The sequence below is a fragment of the Hyla sarda genome, chromosome 2 (assembly GCF_029499605.1).
Source record: "Hyla sarda isolate aHylSar1 chromosome 2, aHylSar1.hap1, whole genome shotgun sequence".
NCBI classification, from domain to species: domain Eukaryota; kingdom Metazoa; phylum Chordata; class Amphibia; order Anura; family Hylidae; genus Hyla; species Hyla sarda.
This window is the reverse complement of record NC_079190.1, coordinates 458,203,560-458,221,343: the sequence shown is the minus strand read 5'-3', so window position 1 is coordinate 458,221,343 and position 17,784 is coordinate 458,203,560. Positions and strand designations below refer to the sequence as shown.

Sequence of the window (17,784 nt, the reverse complement as noted above, 5' to 3'; positions counted from 1 at the left end):
ACCTATATATCCCTAACAAATAGCAAATATCCCTAACAAATCGTGACGAATCGGTAAGGAAACTAAATTATTGGTCTAAACTTAGACATGATAAATCTGCTGTATTTGAAGTCTGTCTATGTTTGCACTATGAATTGGACAGTTTTAGTACATGTAGCAACATGGCATAAAAAATTAATAAAATTAAAAAAACATTGTAGGTATGGTGTTTTCTATTTACCTACTGACAATATATCTGTCTATTGACTCACACAAGAAGGAAAGAACCACGGAGCGCTCACCGATCACAGCACTGGCAGAACGGACTTCTTAATCCAGTAACCGCATAGGTCCGTGCAGGGAGGAGGTAGATGGATCCTGGGGGAGTTCAGACGCCTGGCCACGGACCATATCACGCCACTGCCTAGAGATGAGCGAATTTACAGTAAATTCGATTCGCCACGAACTTCTCGGCTCGGCAGTTGATGGCTTATCCTGCATAAATGAGTTCAGCTTTCAGGTGCTCCCGTGGGCTGGAAAAGGTGGACACAGTCCTAGGAGACTCTTTCCTAGGACTGTATCCACCTTTTCCAGCCCACCGGAGCACCTGAAGGCTAAACTAATGTATGCAGGATAAGTCATCAACTGCCGAGCCGAGAAGTTCGTGACGAATCGAATTTACTGTAAATTCGCTCATCTCTAAAACTGCCACTGCAGTTTTTGAGCCAAAGTCTAAGATGGATCGAGTAGGAAGTAGAAATATATATATATATATTTTTTTTTTTTTTTTTTTTGTTATATTTCCCATTCCATTTGAATACACTTCTGGTTTTGGTTCAAAAACCGCAGCGGCAGTTTTCCAAAAAAATGCCAGAAAAAAAGCCTGTATGGAAACCTAGCTTTAGTGTTCCTTTAATGCACCTGAAGTCAAAGAGTTAGAAGACTTAATATTTAGAATTTAATTTTAACAGTATTTGAGCATTAACAAAGGAACTGTAAACTGATGCCTTCACTGCATTGCCTGTCACACTAAGATATATTAACCAGTCATTGTCTTGCAGGTAATCTCTACATAAAGTGCAAACAATTGGAATTGCCTTCAGAAAACTATACGGAGTTGGCAGAACATTTAAATAAGGTTTCTCAATGTAAAGCAATGTGTAACAGCCTGTGTTTTAGGTCCATTCTGAACCAGCTCTATGCTGTACACATAGTAGTGCACTCAGCCTGTAGTCACAGTTTTCTCCTCTTAGACTTTTTGCGTTTTTTGGGTTTATGGCCAGGGTTGTTATCTTGAGACTCCGCGTTATGGCTCTCGGTATCGCTGCTTTCCACTTCTCTCCTTCGCTTTCTGGCCCTTGAGCACTTAGATTTAGGGTCATACAGGTCCTTTAAATTCTGTCCCTGAGAGCTGGGGCCAGCGTTGCAGTTTTGTGTGGGTTCAGAATATGGGGGATAGGTTTGTTGGCACCATGGATGCATTGTCCCACAGGGTTGAGGTTCTTGAGGTGCCACACCAAATGGAGGGTGCTGGAAAGCTGAAAACTGGTTCATCTGAATAAAAGGAAAACAAGGGTTATATTTACATATCTAATCCAGCCTAGTATACACCCCAAAAGAACTAATATGGTCGTCATCGCCTACAAGTTATTTACAAGGATATGTCATGAAAGTCAACAAGTTGAGAGCTAAAGCCATGATCAGCTGATCACCGCGGGTCCCATTCCCAAAAACACATGCAAACATTATTTTTCATTGTGAGCTACATATTTTTTTTATTTTTTATCAAAACCACTTTTACATAGTAATGACTTTTTGATTACTTTTTATATAAAAATTCTAGGATATAATGTGACCAAAAATTGTCCATGTGGGAACAGGAAAGTGATAATTTAAAGGGGTACTCCACTGCTCAGCGTTTGGAACAAACTGTTCCGAACGGTGGAGTCGGGAGCTTGTGACATCATAGCCCTGCCCCTCATGACATCACGCCTCGCCCCCTCAGTGCAAGTCTATGGGAAGGGGCGTGACAGTTGTCATGCCCCCTCCCATAGACTTGCATTGAGAGGGGGGGTGACATCATGAGGGGGTGGGGCTATGACATCACGAGCTCCCGGCGCCGGTTCCAGCATTCGGAGCAGTTTGTTCCAATTGCTGAGCAGCGTTGTACCCCTTTAATAGTTTAATCCAGGGTTTTTCCGTTTTTGCACTTTTGTTTTTTCCTTATTACCTTCTAAAAATCATAAGGCTTTCAATTTTGCACCTACAGACTCATATGAGGACTTATTTTTTGTGCCACCAATTGTACTTAGTAAGGACATCAATCATTTCACCACAAAATTTATGGCGAACCCAGAAAAAAATATTTGTGGGGCAAAATTGGGAAAAAATATAAAAAAAGTTATTCTGTAACTTTTGGGATCCTCCGATTCTATGCAGTGCACTTTTCAGTAAAAATGACACCATATATTTATTTTGTAGGTCCATACGGTTACAAGGATACCAAATTTAAATAGGTTTTTCTTTATTTCACTACTTAAAAAAAAAATGATTACTACATGTACCAAAATTAGAATGTTCAAAATTGTCATCTTCTGACCCCTATAACTTTAAAATGTTTCCGTATATGGGGTGGTATGAGGGCTCATTTTTTGCACTATGATCTGGAGTTTTCATTGGTACCATTTTTGTTTTAATGAGAATTTTTGATTGGTTTTTATACTTTTTTTTAGAGTATACAAATTGACCAAAGAGACGCAATTTTAGACTTTGGTATTTTTTTACGTATACGCCATTGACCGTGCGGTTTAATTGACATTATATTTTTATAGTTTGGACATTTACGCACGCGGCGATACCACATATATTTGTATTATGTTTTTATATGAAATTTGGGAAAAGGGGGGTGATTTGAACTTTTAATAAGGAAGGGGTTAATGTGTTTTTTTTTTTTTTTTTTTTTTTATTAAACTTTTTTTTTTTTTACACTTCATTAATCCCCTTAGGGGACTTTTAGGAGGAATCATTAGATTCCTCATACAGATCAATGTGGTTCATAGAACCACATTGATCTGTGTGATCTGTGCTCCATTGATAAAGCCTGGTCCTGCCAGGCTTTATAAATGGGAGAGCCAGGACAGCCGCAGCAGCAGAGGTAAGCCCTCCTGCTACCTCCACAGTGGATCTCCCCACTGGGATCGTGCTGCGCGGGGGTGATCCACCCCACTGGACCACCAGGGAGCGTTCACATCCGATACCAAGATGTCAGTAGCAGATCCTGCTAGTCCTGTAAGACAAGACAGGCTAGCCTGCACTCACCACACAAATCAATGAGTCTCGGGACCTCATGAACCTGTTGCTAGCTCATCACTTGTACTTTCTTAGACCACAATATACCAGAAACACTATACGAGACCTACGAAAATCAATATAATTCCCTTCACCTGCCAGTAGTTGGATAAATAACTTAAGTAAATAAAAAATGTTTTTAAAAAATCATAAAGACCCTCATTTGAAATTAAATTTCCAAAAACAGCTGGTCCCTACTTCTTATGTAAAAACAATATATTTTCTTTTCTATTATATCCAAATCATAATGACTTACCATGCCTTGAAAATAGTAATATGCCTCTGAGAAATAGCTCCCATCCATGCAGGGCATAGGGAAACCTGGTGTAAATGGTTCTGCCATTACGGGCATTCTAGGGGGAGGGAAAAAAAAGGTTATTTTAATCTTTGATATACATTTTTTCCCCTCTCTATCCTATCAATCTAATTCATATACATTACACATGGGACAAGGTCTATAGGAAGGTGTAATGTTTGCTGTCATATTCTGGGTACAGCGAGAATTTAGGCTAAGTTCACACATTGTAAACGTGTTCTATTAAAGAATATGAAAAAGCGTCCATCAGGGCACCGTGGTCCTGATTTCCTACTAGTGTCAGGTTTTCTGTTTATTTGAATTCCCTTCGAGACTTTCTGGCTTTCCCTATATTTACTATGTTGATGCAAGGTCGGCATTACTTTTCACGAACAATTACATTTACAAAAAGGACATGAAACATTTCTCCCCCCCCCCAAAAAAAAAGTGTCATTTATCGATTTGCAATTTAAAAAATAAAATAAAGAAAAAGCTAGGAAGTTTTTATATTTCATTTAATAAAAATTAAATAAAATACAGCTTAATAACAAAAATAGCACATTTCCATGTACAATTATAGTTTCTAATCAATCTAAAGGGAATCATTGTCACCGGCACTAACCTGTTGGTACAGGCTGGAATTGCAGGTGACACTGATGATAATAATAATAAGCCTGTAATCTGTTTAGTTCAGGCGGCAGACTTGGTGCCCAGGCCGAGCTGCAGGAGCACGCCGACGTCACCATTGCTGCACCAGGCCTGCTGTAAGCCAGGCCATGTTAAAGGGGTACTCCACAGCTTAGCGTTTGGAACAAACCGTTCTGAACGCTGGAGCCGGGAGCTCGTGATGTCATAGCCCCGCCCCCTCATGTCATCACGCCCCGCCCCTTCAATGCAAGTCTATGGGAGGGGGCGTGACGCTGTCACGCCCCCTCCCATAGACTTGCATTGAGGGGGTGGGGGCGAGACGCCATGAGGGGCCGGGGCTATGATGTCACGAGCTTCCGGCTCCAACGTTCGCAACGGTTTGTTCCAAATGCTGAGCAGCGGCGTACCCCTTTAAGAAGCAGCAGTGGCTACGGAGAATGAGGGAGGGAAGTATAGTTTTTCCCAGACATCCCCTTTAATAGAACACATTATTAGATTGAAAATATTGTAGCTTTTTATACCAGCTTTACTACCGTCTGTTCTGATTTTACAATGTGTGAACATGGCCTTAAAATGGAGAGAATCCTTTGGGATGGAAGAAACAAGTTTATCTGGGAGCCAACAACAATCTCACCCATAGTCAGCTTGGTTTGCCACAAAACCATTATCAGGTCCTTGGAAGGTGCTGCTCGGCTCCTCCGAATGAGTACTCCCTGGGGGGGAAAAAAGAATTAGCGTGAATGAAACCAATGCAAACATATATGCAAGTGAATCCTGGGTGACTTCTCCATTCTTCGTGGCTACTAATTCAAAGGTTAAAAAGATACATAAGGTCACACCACGATTTTTCTATACAGTTTTTGGATACGGTTTAAAAAAAAACGTGATTTGAAAACCGTGGCCTACGGCTGGGTTCACATCACGTTTTTGCCATACTGTTTTCAATCTGTTTTTCTAAAGAAAACCGTATGGCAAAAAAACGGATGGAACAGTATGGAAAAAAGTAAACCGTATGCGTTTTTAAACAGTATACTGTTTTTAAAAGTGCATAGGGTTCCGTCAGTTTTTATAGAAAAAAAACCCATACGTTTTTGAAAATTTTGTCCATTTTTAATGGGAGGGGTCTTGGGTGGGGACTTTAGGATTCAAATGCGCAAAGTAAAAAACGTATACGGTTCCATACGGGAAAAACGTATACATGTGCATTTCCCATTGACGTCCATGTTAAAAAAAACGTATGCGGTTGCAGTACAGTTTTTAAACCGGAGACAATCGTGGTCAACCACGGTTTTGACTCCGGTTTAAAAACCGTACTGCAACCGCATACTTTTTTTTTTAACACGGACGTCAATGGGAAACGCACATGCATACGGTTCCATACAGGAAAAACCTGTACGTTATTACTTTGCACATGCGCATTTGAATCCTAAAGTACCCACCCAAGACCCCTCCCATTAAAAATTGACAAAATTTTCAACAACGTATGGGTTTTTTTTCTATAAAAACTGACGAAACTGCATGCACTTTTAAAAACAGTATACTGTTTAAAAACGCATACGGTTTACTTTTTCCCATACTGTTCCATCCGTTTTTTTGCCATACGGTTTTCTTTAGAAAAACGGATTGATAACAGTATGGCAAAAACGTAGTGTGAACCCAGCCTACCACGGTTTTTGGTCCGGGGTGAAAAAGTTTAAAACGTATACATTTTTTTCTTACAAAACAGATGCAACCGGACATCATTTTGCAAACCGTATACGGTTTTCAACCGTATACAGATAAAACTTTGTACACACGCTATGATACAGTTTAGTCAGATTTTGAGGAATACGTTTTTTTATCAAAAACCTGATAAAAAACTGTATTGCAAAAACGTGGTGTGAACCCACCCTAAGAGAAAAGTCAGCTGGCCCTAATGGTTTTGGCACAACTAGCGTGTGACCTTGTGTATGGGGGGAGGGGGGTTATGGACTCCTCTCCGACAGATGGGTTGGTCATATTGAATTCCAATGATTCCTAAACTCAATCCTTTGTTCTCCAGGAATATAAGCCATTGCAGAGGTGTCTGGCAGAGGCTTATTCCCCTCAGCACACGCGGCATTTGTATAGAGGATGCACAGACCGTAGTCACAAGGGCGAGCTGGGTAGCTCTGCGTCAGCTCGTAGCGGCGGATTTCCTGCTGTAGACACAGCGCCTGCTCGTAACACATGTGCAACGCGAAATCCTGCTGCCAAACAGCTCTGGTGGTGGCTTTTTTCTTTGAGAATCAAAGAACAAAAAGGGTCTGGCAGGTGAAATCCAAAATGTCTGACCCTTCTCTCTCCAGACATTAAAGTGTATGGTGTATGGCGAGCTCCTGACATTTCCTCGACAGACAATTGGCCAGTCCCGCAGGTTTTGTCGACTTTTCAAGAAATACATGGAGATCTTTAGGCACCCTATATTTAACTAGTGCTGCATTACAATTGTATGGAGCTGTAGCATGGTGGTGTACATGAGCCCCAACATCTTCTTCTGGGGACATGGTTTTTCCCTACCTCTGTAGCAGTTTGCAACGCCTTTTCCTAATATTTTTATCACATGCATTGGTGGGGAAAGAGGGGGCAACATATCAAAAGGTTAACACCCCCCCCCCACCCCCACCCCTCAACTTTTTCTGCTATATGATCCAAAGCAACCTCAAGGGAAATGGATAATTCACTATTACTAGTATTTTACTTCTTTTGACTTTTTGTTCCCATTTTACTTTAGTAACCCTTTGATGCCGGCATCTAAAGACATTTATGAAGACAAAGGTCTTAGTCTGCTGTTTATTACACTATGTCAGCCTTACTTCTTAAGTCTCTTTTTCCCTTGACTCACTAAATTGCTTCCCAGTAGAATCGTCATCTTAGCATTTTCTTTTATCAAGTCTCTTTTATAAGCATAAAAGTCTTGTTGTAGGTGTCTGGTGACTCACTTTTATGTTACTTTGCAATGTACATGAAAGTGGGAAATTTAAATACAAGAATAAATATAGTTGATTGGGGATTTTATTGAAGAACAGAAAAAGAATACATGTAAAGATTATATATATATATATATATATATATATATATATATATATATATATATGACAAAGGAATTCAGCAGCACTCTGAATTTAGATGAATTGGTGTTCGGCTTTATTCATCAAGAGAAAGCGACATTTCGACTGTCTCACACGGTCAGAGTGCTGCTGAATTCCTTTGTCTACTTGGGAGCCTGTAGCAGCTTGCATCGGTATCTACTAAGAGTGTATGTATGTATGTGTGTGTGTGTATATATATATAATATATATATATATATATATATATATATATATATATATATGCACAAGATTAGATCAGTTATAGGTAGATTGATTTCTCAAGGACTCACAGTGGAGTGTACTGATATATATATATAACAGATCAGAATAAGATGTGATGATACCAACGAGTTCCATAAACCTACCAAATCGATACTGGAGCTTTATGGGCCTCCCGAATAAGCGGATGCCGTTCAGCAAGGATATGGCATAAGGCACAGATTCCGTGTGTTTGAAGCAGACAAAGCCGAACGACTTCAGATTTCCTTCTTTATCTTTTGCAATGGTCACTTTGGTCAGTGGTCCGGCCTGGAAGAGGGAAAAAAATAAATAAATAAAGGAATAGTTGTGTACTGCTAACTGATCTATTTACTAGAGGGTAAATAACAGAGCAGAATCACTCGCTGGTACCCAGGGGGGCAATTACTGCCAGCTGCCAACCTCTTACTATATATAAGTCATCATGGGCCCACCTGAGGATTGCCGCTGTGCCTACACACTATGTGCAAAAGGGATCTCAACAGCTGGGCTATGAACTGCACTGGATTCTCACCGTGTGCCCTTGGTACATCCAGAATTCTATAATACAGTGTTTCCCAACCAGGGTGCCTCAAGCTGTTGCAAAACTACAACTCCGGGCATGTTGGGAGTTGTAGTTTTGCAACAGCTGAAGGCACCGTGACCCTGGTTGGGAAACACTGCCCTGACATATATGACCTGTAAAAACATGGCGCAAGACCATGGCAAACCACAGTAAAACCATGTGTGAACTCACCCTAATAAAGGGGTCAATTATTGTGTGATGTGTTGGAGTACGCATATAATTGGGCTTCATGATGCCGCGTTAATCGCCGTCTATACGCAGGCTTAGTCACAAGCGATCTACAAGGAATTCTCTGCTTACAACGGGAAGGATGATGCTGGAGCTAGGTGAGAAAATGTGTTGCTTCTCACGGTTAATACAAAATAAATAAAGTAATAAAATATATATCTGGAAGTATAAACTGCACTTTGTTGTTGGTGCTGCGGGTTATAGAGTGGATTTATACATCGTTCAATCATCACCTGAAGCTTGAGGATAAGTGTCTAAGACTGCAGAACTCTTTTAAAGGGGTACTCGGCCCCTAGGCATCTTATCCCCTATTTAAAGGATAGGGGATAAGATGTCTGATTGCGGGGGTCTCCTGCAGCACCTCTGTCAGGGTGCATGCTCACCACGTTTTTGCTATTCAGTTCCCGTCTCAGGTTTTTGATGAAAAACTGATTCCTCAAAAACGGACTAAACTGTATCAAAACGTGTGTACAAATTTTAATCCATATATGGTTGAAAACTGTATACGGTTTGAAAAATGCTGTGCGGTTGCATCCGTTTTTTAAGAAAACAAAACATAAGTTTTTTACTTTTCACTCCATTTTGAATAAAGTTTCACTTGTTTGATGGAAATTCCAAGAAAAAAAAACTGTGCAAAGTCAAAAACCGTATGGGGAAAACCGGATGGAAGCACACGCACATACAGTTCTGTACGGTTCCCATTGACTCCCAAGAAAAAAAAAAAACTTATACGGTTTAATAGAGTTTTTCACCCGGACAAAATAAAACGTGGTAGACTACGGTTTTGGGTACGGGTAAAGAACCGGACAAAACCGTAAAAGACGCAAAACGGACTAAACCGGATGATGCGTTTGACATATGTTTTACAATGTTAAGTCAATGCATACAGTTTTCTATACAGTTCCAAACGGTTTTTAACTTGAAACTATATACGGGAACTGTATAGCAAAAACGTGGTGTGCGTGCACCCTCATCTGGTACACAGAGCGAGCTTTGCTCTGTGCCTGATGACTGGCGATGCAGGGGCGGGAGGATCGTGGCGTCACCCCGCCCACTCAATGCAAGTCTATGGGAGGGGGCGTGACGGCCACCACGCCCCCTCCCATAGACTTGCATTGTGGCGGCGTGACGTTACCGCCGCGATGAGACATCTTATCCCATATGCGTTGGCTGTCCGGGCATGATGGGAGTTGTAGTTTTGCAACATCTGGAGGTCCGCAGGTTGGAGACCACTGCCTTAGGGCATCCAGTGAACTCATCTCAAATCTGATTACTAGGGCAGTGGGACATTGGCAGATCTGCGAGCCAAACGGGCAACGCAAACTGAAATTTAACACTTCGCTGACAAGTAACAGGAATCACACCCCATCCCAGACCATAACGTTGCCAATTGACACGTTTCGAGTGCATGTACTTGAACACAAGTCAAGCTGGGAATGTAATGGACTGGGATAATGAATAAAAGCTGCATAAAACCAGCAGCCATTACCATCCTCTCCATTACATTCCCATTTTGCCATGTTTCAAGCGCACGTATATCTTTCCATAAGGCTGGAACTCCACTGAGTTTTTTTTTTTGCAAAAACGCCATTAAAAACGCCAATTTTGCCGCACAGTGTTTTTTCAGTGAAAAAACGCCACTTCCAGATGTTAGCTGCAAGTCAATGGTAAACTGCAAAATGCCAGAGTCACTTGGCGTTTTTCAGTTTGGCGTTTTTTTTAATCCTTTTGGCGTTTTTCAGCAATTTCGGGCTCAGCGGCTGGATTTTAAAAGCGCCTACCAAAACCTAGTTTGGCATTTTTTGCCTTGAAATCGTGGCGTTTTTCTTCCCATAGAAGTCTATGGAAGAGCAAAAACGCCATGTTGGTTTTAAATTTTGCGTTTTTTGCAGGCGGTTTTTATTATTTTTTGGACTTTAGCGATCCAAAAAAATTATGGAGATACCTTTTTTATTAAAATTTTGTTATAAAAAATAAACATTTAGTTAAATACATTTTTACATCCCTACTGCATCCTTTATTTAATTTTTATTTTTATTGGTACCCAACTATTTTGTAAAAAAAAAAAAAAACGCTGAAGGGGCCAAAAAAAGGCAAATTCCACACAAAGGTAAAAACGCCAAATCGCAGGGGAAAACTGTGGCAGTTTTTCTGGCGTTTTTATGCCACAAAAATCGCAGGGCAAAAATCTCAGTGGAGTAATAGCCCATAGGGTGAATGTACTGGAAGGTCACGGAGTGGACGGTGTGCTGTTCACTTATGCAGCTTTCCTTTTTTTATGTAAGTGAACGACACAACATGCAGTCCATTACATTACCATATTGACGCGTTTTGAGTACACGCACAAAAGATATGCGTGCACTTGAAACATGTCAGTTGGGAATGTAAGGACCGGATGGGGTGCCATTCACTTATTTTTTGACAATGAATAAAATCTGCATAAAACCTAATTGCTGGATCATTTTTCTCTTTTTGACACATTGTACGAGCGCACCGAGCCAGGTGTGCGCCAAATCAATGGACGTAAGCGGGTTTTCTCTCTCTGATAAACTTATACACAATCCTTCCCCAGCTTATAACTAAATAAAAAGTTATAATAAAATAAACTGAAAGAAAAAAAAATAAAAAAAAATTTGATAATAATAAATTTATATATATATATATATAAGCCAAAAAAGGTATTGCAGCACTACTCAGCCTCAATGTGTGGGTGCCAGCGTCCACAAAACTTCTTGACCAAAAGTCCTCAGTTTCAATAGGATCCAACAATAACGCAGCACTCCAAAGAACGGTGAAAAAAGTGTTGATTTATTCCTGTCACATCAATACAAGCAACGTTTCTGCTCCTATGGAGCCATTTTCAAGCTTGAAAATGGCTCCATAGGAGCAGAAACGTTGCTTGTATTGATGTGACAGGAATAAATCAACACTTTTTTCACCGTTCTTTGGAGTGCTTCGTTATTGTTGGATCATATATATATATATATATATATATATATATATATATATATATATATATATATATATATATGCGTAAGGGATAAATTGTAATAAGAAGTGATAAATGACGGTGCTGTCACAGACAACATTAACATTCAACTTCGGCGCAATATAAAACATATGCAAGAGAAAAATCTTCTTTTATATATTATAAAGCAGACAATGCGCCAAAGTTACTGGAACACTTTATCTGATATATGGGGGAGTGGGTGACCTGCAATAGTAAGGCAAATTGAAAAAAAAAAGTATTCTGACCGAGTTTCACTTATAGGACATGCAAATTAATTTTGCATTATTTACCCCATCAGTCCCCCACCCCAATCCAAAAAAAAGTGCTGACAACTCCCCATCCCCTATAAATATATATAATGGACTCGTCCTTTACCTGCAGGAAGAGCTCATAGAGGATCTCTTCCTTCACTTTGCAGTCCAGATTCCCCACGAATATGGTCCTGTCCGCCTCCTCCTGTCTCTTTAACATGATGAGACACAAGCTCTGCTCTCTGCATGCCTCTTACTAAGCAGCTTCTCAGCTGGCAAAAGCCGGTCACTAGAGCGCCCCGTGACGTCACCGCTATAATCCCTCACAGTGAGCGGCAGCCATTTTGGAGAAGACCAATGTACAGAAGATAGTGACCGTATTGAAATATGTTTGTTTGTGTTTTATCATAACTGCATAATGAATGATAGGTAGAGTTTATTGCTGAGTTCTTTTGTTTATATCATCTACTTTGCGGCCCATGTCTTCACAAATATGGAGCCGCAGCTGCTGGAACGTAGACAGTAAGTGATAATGTACAATGTCTATAAGGAACTCTGTAACAGCTGGGTTATGTGTTCCCATAGCAACCAATCAGTCTGCAGCTTTCATTTTCCAAAGTGAGAGCTAAGTTCTGATTGGTTGCTATGGAAAACAGCAACTTTGTTTGGCATGAGGCCTGTCTTTCCCAACTAGTTGTTGCAAAACTACACCTCCCAGCATGCTGGGAGTTGTAGTTTTGCAGCAGTTGAAGGCACACTGCTGCAAAAGGCGCATATAGATGGGATGGGTAGAAAAGACACTTCCCACATCGCAAGCTACATAGGGAGTGGGCCTTTTTTTTTTCTTGCGCAAAAATAGTTTTTATGCAGACTAAAAATGCAAGGAATCTGTCTGGCGCACACTAAGCCACACCCCCTTCCAAGTGCAAAAATACAAAAAATGATGAAGCTAGTGCAAACTGCAAAAAATAAATAAACCATGCAAAAACAGGAACACACACTTGATTAATATGTGTTTATGTTTCAGTGTTTCCATTTTATTACATCTAAAGTGCAAATCTGACTGCTTAGACTGGGTTCACACCACGTTTTTCAAATACGGTAACCGTTAATGGTTTTCCGCAAAAAAACGTATACGACCGTATCCGAAACCGTATCCGAAACCGTATGCATAGAGATTGCATTGTAAACCGTATTTCAAATGTTGTGTACAGTTGCATCCGTTTTGCCTCGGATACGGTTTTGCCGATTTTTCAACCGTAGGAAAAAACGCTGTCGACCACGTTTTTGCCTCCGGTTGGAAAACCATATGCGGTTCTTTTAACCCCTTAAGGATGCAGGACGTAAATGTACGTCCTTGTGAGGTGGTACTTAACGCACCAGGACGTACATTTACGTCCTGTGCATAACCGCGGGCATCGGAGCGATGCCCGTGTCATAAGCGGCTGATCCCGGCTGCTGATCGCAGCCAGGGACCCGCCGGCAATGGCCGACGCCCGCGATCTCGCGGGCGTCCGCCATTAACCCCTCAGGTGCCTGGATCAATACAGATCCCGGCATCTGCGGCAGTGCGCGATTTGAATGAATGATCGGATCGCCCACAGCGCTGCTGCGGGGATCCGATTATTCATAACGCCGCACGGAGGTCCCCTCACCTGCCTCCGTCCGGCTCCCGGCGTCTCCTGCTCTGGTCTGTGATCGAGCAGACCAGAGCAGAAGATCGCCGATAATACTGATCTGTTCTATGTCCTATACATAGAACAGATCAGTATTAGCAATCATGGTATTGCTATGAATAGTCCCCTATGGGGACTATTCAAGTGTAAAAAAAAAATGTAAAAGTAAAAGTAAAAAAAAGTTAAAAATCCCCTCTCCCAATAAAAAAGTAAAACGTCCGTTTTTTCCTATTTTACCCCCAAAAAGCGTAAAAAATTTTTTTAATAGACATATTTGGTATCGCCGCGTGCGTAAATGTCCGAACTATAAAAATAAAATGTTAATGATCCCGTACGGTGAACGGCGTGAACGGAAAAAAAAAAAGTCAAAAATTCCTACTTTTTTAATACATTTTATTTTAAAAAAAATTATAAAAAATTAATTACAAGTTTTTTATATGCAAATGTGGTATCAAAAAAAGTACAGATCATGGCGCAAAAAATAAGCCCCCATACCGCCGCTTATACAGAAAAATAAAAAAGTTAGAGGTCATCAAAATAAAGGGATTATAAACGTACTAATTTGGTTAAAAAGTTTGTGATTTTTTTTAATAATATAAAAGTATATAATAATGGGTATCATTTTAATCGTATTGACCCTCAGAATAAAGAACACACGTCATTTTTACCATAAATTGTACGGCGTGAAAACGAAACCTTCCAAAATTAGCAAAATTGCGTTTTTCGTTTTAATTTCCCCACAAAAATAGTGTTTTTTGGTTGCGCCATACATTTTATGATATAATGAGTGATGTCATTACAAAGGACAACTGGTCACGCAAAAAACAAGCCCTCATACTAGTCTGTGGATGAAAATATAAAAGAGTTATGATTTTTAGAAGGCGAAGAGGAAAAAATGAAAAGGTAAAAATTAAATTGTCTGAGTCCTTAAGGCCAAAATGGGCTGAGTCCTTAAGGGGTTAACATTGTTGTCTATGAGAACCGTACACAGAATTTCAGAATACGGTTGCACACGGTTTTTCTAACCCGTTTTTGGAGTTGACACATGCGCAGATTGGAATTTCAATAGAACAATAGTAATTTTATTAAAGGGGTACTTCGGTGAAAACCTTTTTTCTTTTAAATCAACTGGTGGCAGAAAGTTAAACATATTTGTAAATTGCTTCTATTACAAAATCTTACTCCTTCCTGTACTTATTAGCTGCTGAATACTACACTACAGAGGAAATTCTTTTCTTTTTGGAATGCTCTCTGATGACATCACGAGCACAGTTCCCTCTGCTGATGTTATTATTATAATAATAATAATGCTTTATTTATTGTTGTCCTTAGTGGGATTTGAACCCAAGTCCCCAGCACTGCAAGGCAGCAGTGCTAACCACTGAGCCACCATGCTGACCTTAGCATACATCTGCTATGCATGGTTTCTAAAATGGACAGAGATGTCAGCAGAGAGCACTGTGCTCGTGATGTCATCAGTGTTCCAAAAAGAAAGGAATTTCCTCTGTAGCATTCAGCAGCTAATAAGTACTGAAAGGATTAAGATTTTTTAATAGAAGTAATTTACAAATATGTTTAACTTTCTGCCACCAGTTGATTTAAAAGAAAAAAGGTTTTCACCGGAGTACCCCTTTAAATTGCTGGAAAACTAATTCCAACAAAATAGCAAAACCGTTGGCAAAAACTGATGCAAACGGATAGAACCGTACGGGGGAAAACCGTATACGTTTTTATTTGGAGTCATACGGTTGTATACGGTTGCATACGGTTTTTGCCATACGTTTTTTAGCGGAAAACCGTATACGGTAACCGTATTTGAAAAACGTGGTGTGAACCCAGCCTTAGTAATGTTTGTCAGCGTGTTCTTTTTAAATTTTTTTATTTAAAGGTATGTTTACACGGGTGGATCTTCTGCACCTTTCCCACATGCAAAAAAGATTTAGGTTTAGCGACGGCAGATTTTCCACAGCATAAAATCTGCAGCAGACCCCACTGATGTCAACTAAATCTGTTGCGGATTTTCCATTTCGAATTTTTGCCGTGGCTAAATCCGTAGCTTTTCCACAGTGGTAAACTTACAGAAAATCCGCCTGTGAAAACACACCCTAAAAATTCCCTCTCTAAATAACAGTTCCGAGGGGCCATTTCACCCATTTCCTGCAAATATTATAGGGGCCTCACGCTGGTCTCCTGTGAAACCGAACTTAGTGGGAAACCCAGAGCCATTGTACAGTTACCTAGGAGACCAGCGCGAGGCTTCAGCACAGAGCGCACTTATAAGATTTGCCACTTTTTATCCTTTTTTTTTTATTATATGAAGTGACAAAAAAATCAGCTATCCTGCACTTTGGTATTTTTTACGTTTACGCCATTCACCATGCCGTTTTATTAACACTATATTTTAATGGACATTTCCGCATGTGGGAATACCAAATATGTTTCTGTTTATTTTTGTTTACATTATTTTATTTGAAAAATGGGAAAGGGGGGTGATAAACTTTTATTAGGGTAGGGGCTTATTCAGATTTATTAAAACATTTTTATAATTACAGTGATCCCTCAACTTACAATGGCCTCAACATACAATAGTTTCAACATACAATGGTCTTTTCTGGACCATTGTAAGTTGAAACCAGACTCAACATACAATGCTATGGATAGTCCAGATCTGTGAAACATGTCAAAGGCCGGAAGATCTGACCAATCAGAATGGACATTTTACTGGTAAAACCCCTGTATTAATGAAGTGTATGCACTGACTGGTGTCTGATAGCGCCCCCTACAGTACAGGGAGATATTACATGTTCTGTACTCTTTACCTGTATTACTGAAGTGTATGCACTGACTGGTGTCTGGTAGCGCCCCCTACAGTACAGGGAGCTATTACATGTTCTGTACTCTTTACCTGTATTAATGAAGTGTATGCACTGACTGGTGTCTGGTAGCGCCCCCTACAGTACAGGGAGCTATTACATGTTCTGTACTCTTTACCTGTATTAATGAAGTGTATGCACTGACTGGCTGTGTGGTAGTGCCCCCTACAGTACAGGGAGGTATTACATGTTCTGCACTCTTTACCTGTATTACTGAAGTGTATGCACTGACTGGCATCTGGTAGCGCCCCCTACAGTACAGGGAGGTATTACATGTTCTGTACTCTTTACCTGTATTACTGAAGTGTATGCACTGACTAGTGTCTGGTAGCGCCCCCTACAGTACAGTGAGGTATTACATGTTCTGTACTCTTTACCTTTACCACGGTTAGCTGCTCCTTTGGACACCAGGTGAGGGCGGCTTCATGTTACTTTTTTAGGACATTGTGTGTTGTGTACAGGACCCCGAAGAAGCTCATGTCCTCTATATAGACCAGCGCTTCCCAAGCAGGGTGCCCCCAGCTGTTGCAAAACTACAAATCCCAGCATGCCCAGACAGCCTTTGGCTGTCCGGGCATGCTGAGAGTTGTAGTTTTGCAACAGCTGGAGGCTCCCTGCTTGGGAGACACTGACATACAGTGATTTACAGCTCCCAGCAGATCTTTATTACTTTTATATGAAAGGACTCGCTTTATCTATTTTTATTTAATTCTCACTTTCTGACATTCTGACATTTTGGTGCCTTTAGAGCCAATTACCAGGTTTCCATAGAGTTCTGGTTTCAACATACAATGGTCGACCCAGAACCAATTAATATTGTAACTTGAGGGACCACTGTATCTTTTTTCACTATTTTTTAGTTCCCATATGGGACTGTTACATGCAATCTTTGGATTGCAAACACTGTTCAATGCTGTGCCAGTTAGCGGCTGCCTGTACTGTATACTCAGAGCGCCGATTGACGGCACAGAGACAGGTAAGGACCCTTCGTCTGTTATCTTAGCTGATTGTAACCCTGCAATCACCCTGCCGAGGTCCAGATCAGACCCCTCTGAACCCACCAGCATGAAATTAACTTTGATCGTGGAAGTGATCGCCAATGCCCAGCAATGGGGGGGTGTCCTGGCTGCTGATAGCAGCCGTTACTCTCTGTGACTTGCACTTAATACACTGTGGAACCTTCATGATGTTAACATACATCCCTTTGTGTTAACTTATTCCCGTCCATGACGTAAATATATGGATTATATGGAAACAAAAACGCAGTGTGAACCCAGCCAGGGCTCGTTCACCCGGCCGTCTGCCCCCCGTTAATAAATCGCCGTTATCAATCCGTTTAATAATTTTTGAAACAGATTGCAAACGGCTGTCAATGATGTCAATGGGATTTTTTTTTTACAATCCGTTATTACCCGTTTGCTTCCTGTTCATTTTTTTTTTTTTTTTTTTTTTTGATGGGGGGGGGGGGGGGAAAGACGGTGCATGCAATATTTTTTTTTCTCCCGTCAAAAATAACGGAATAGAAACGGATAGTATTAATTTA

The 17,784-nt window shown here is 40.5% G+C and overlaps 2 protein-coding genes across 7 annotated transcripts in view; one reads left to right on the top strand and one right to left on the bottom strand.

Moving 5' to 3' along the window:
• The window catches only part of LOC130357058 (stomatin-like), a 140,658-nt gene that overhangs the window by 43,114 nt on the left and 79,760 nt on the right, over window positions 1-17,784 (top strand). Inside the window, exon 1 of one of the 5 annotated variants that reach the window (XM_056559387.1) lies at window positions 11,929-12,069. The exons of 1 other annotated variant lie outside the window; for it this stretch is intronic. Coding sequence is in view for 3 of the 4 variants with exons in the window: in XM_056559383.1 (XP_056415358.1) it covers window positions 11,939-12,051 (113 nt within the window). In the remaining variant the exon portion in view is untranslated. Of the gene's footprint in view, window positions 1-11,928; window positions 12,215-17,784 lie in introns of those variants that run through there. 3 more of the 5 variants (XM_056559383.1, XM_056559386.1, XM_056559385.1) reach the window with 3 other exon arrangements.
• RBM11 (RNA binding motif protein 11) lies at window positions 901-11,955 on the bottom strand. 2 transcript variants are annotated; one of them, XM_056559391.1, is made up of 5 exons: window positions 8,375-8,508; window positions 7,746-7,908; window positions 4,905-4,983; window positions 3,584-3,680; window positions 901-1,533 (listed from the first exon to the last, which is right to left on the bottom strand). In XM_056559391.1, exons 1-5 carry the CDS (start codon window positions 8,432-8,434, stop codon window positions 1,213-1,215), a joined length of 720 nt encoding a protein of 239 aa, XP_056415366.1. In that variant the 5' UTR covers window positions 8,435-8,508; the 3' UTR covers window positions 901-1,212. The 2 variants fall into 2 exon arrangements, with proteins under 2 accessions (XP_056415366.1, XP_056415365.1); XM_056559390.1 differs by lacking the exon at window positions 8,375-8,508 and adding an exon at window positions 11,817-11,955 and having other exon boundaries at window positions 951-1,533.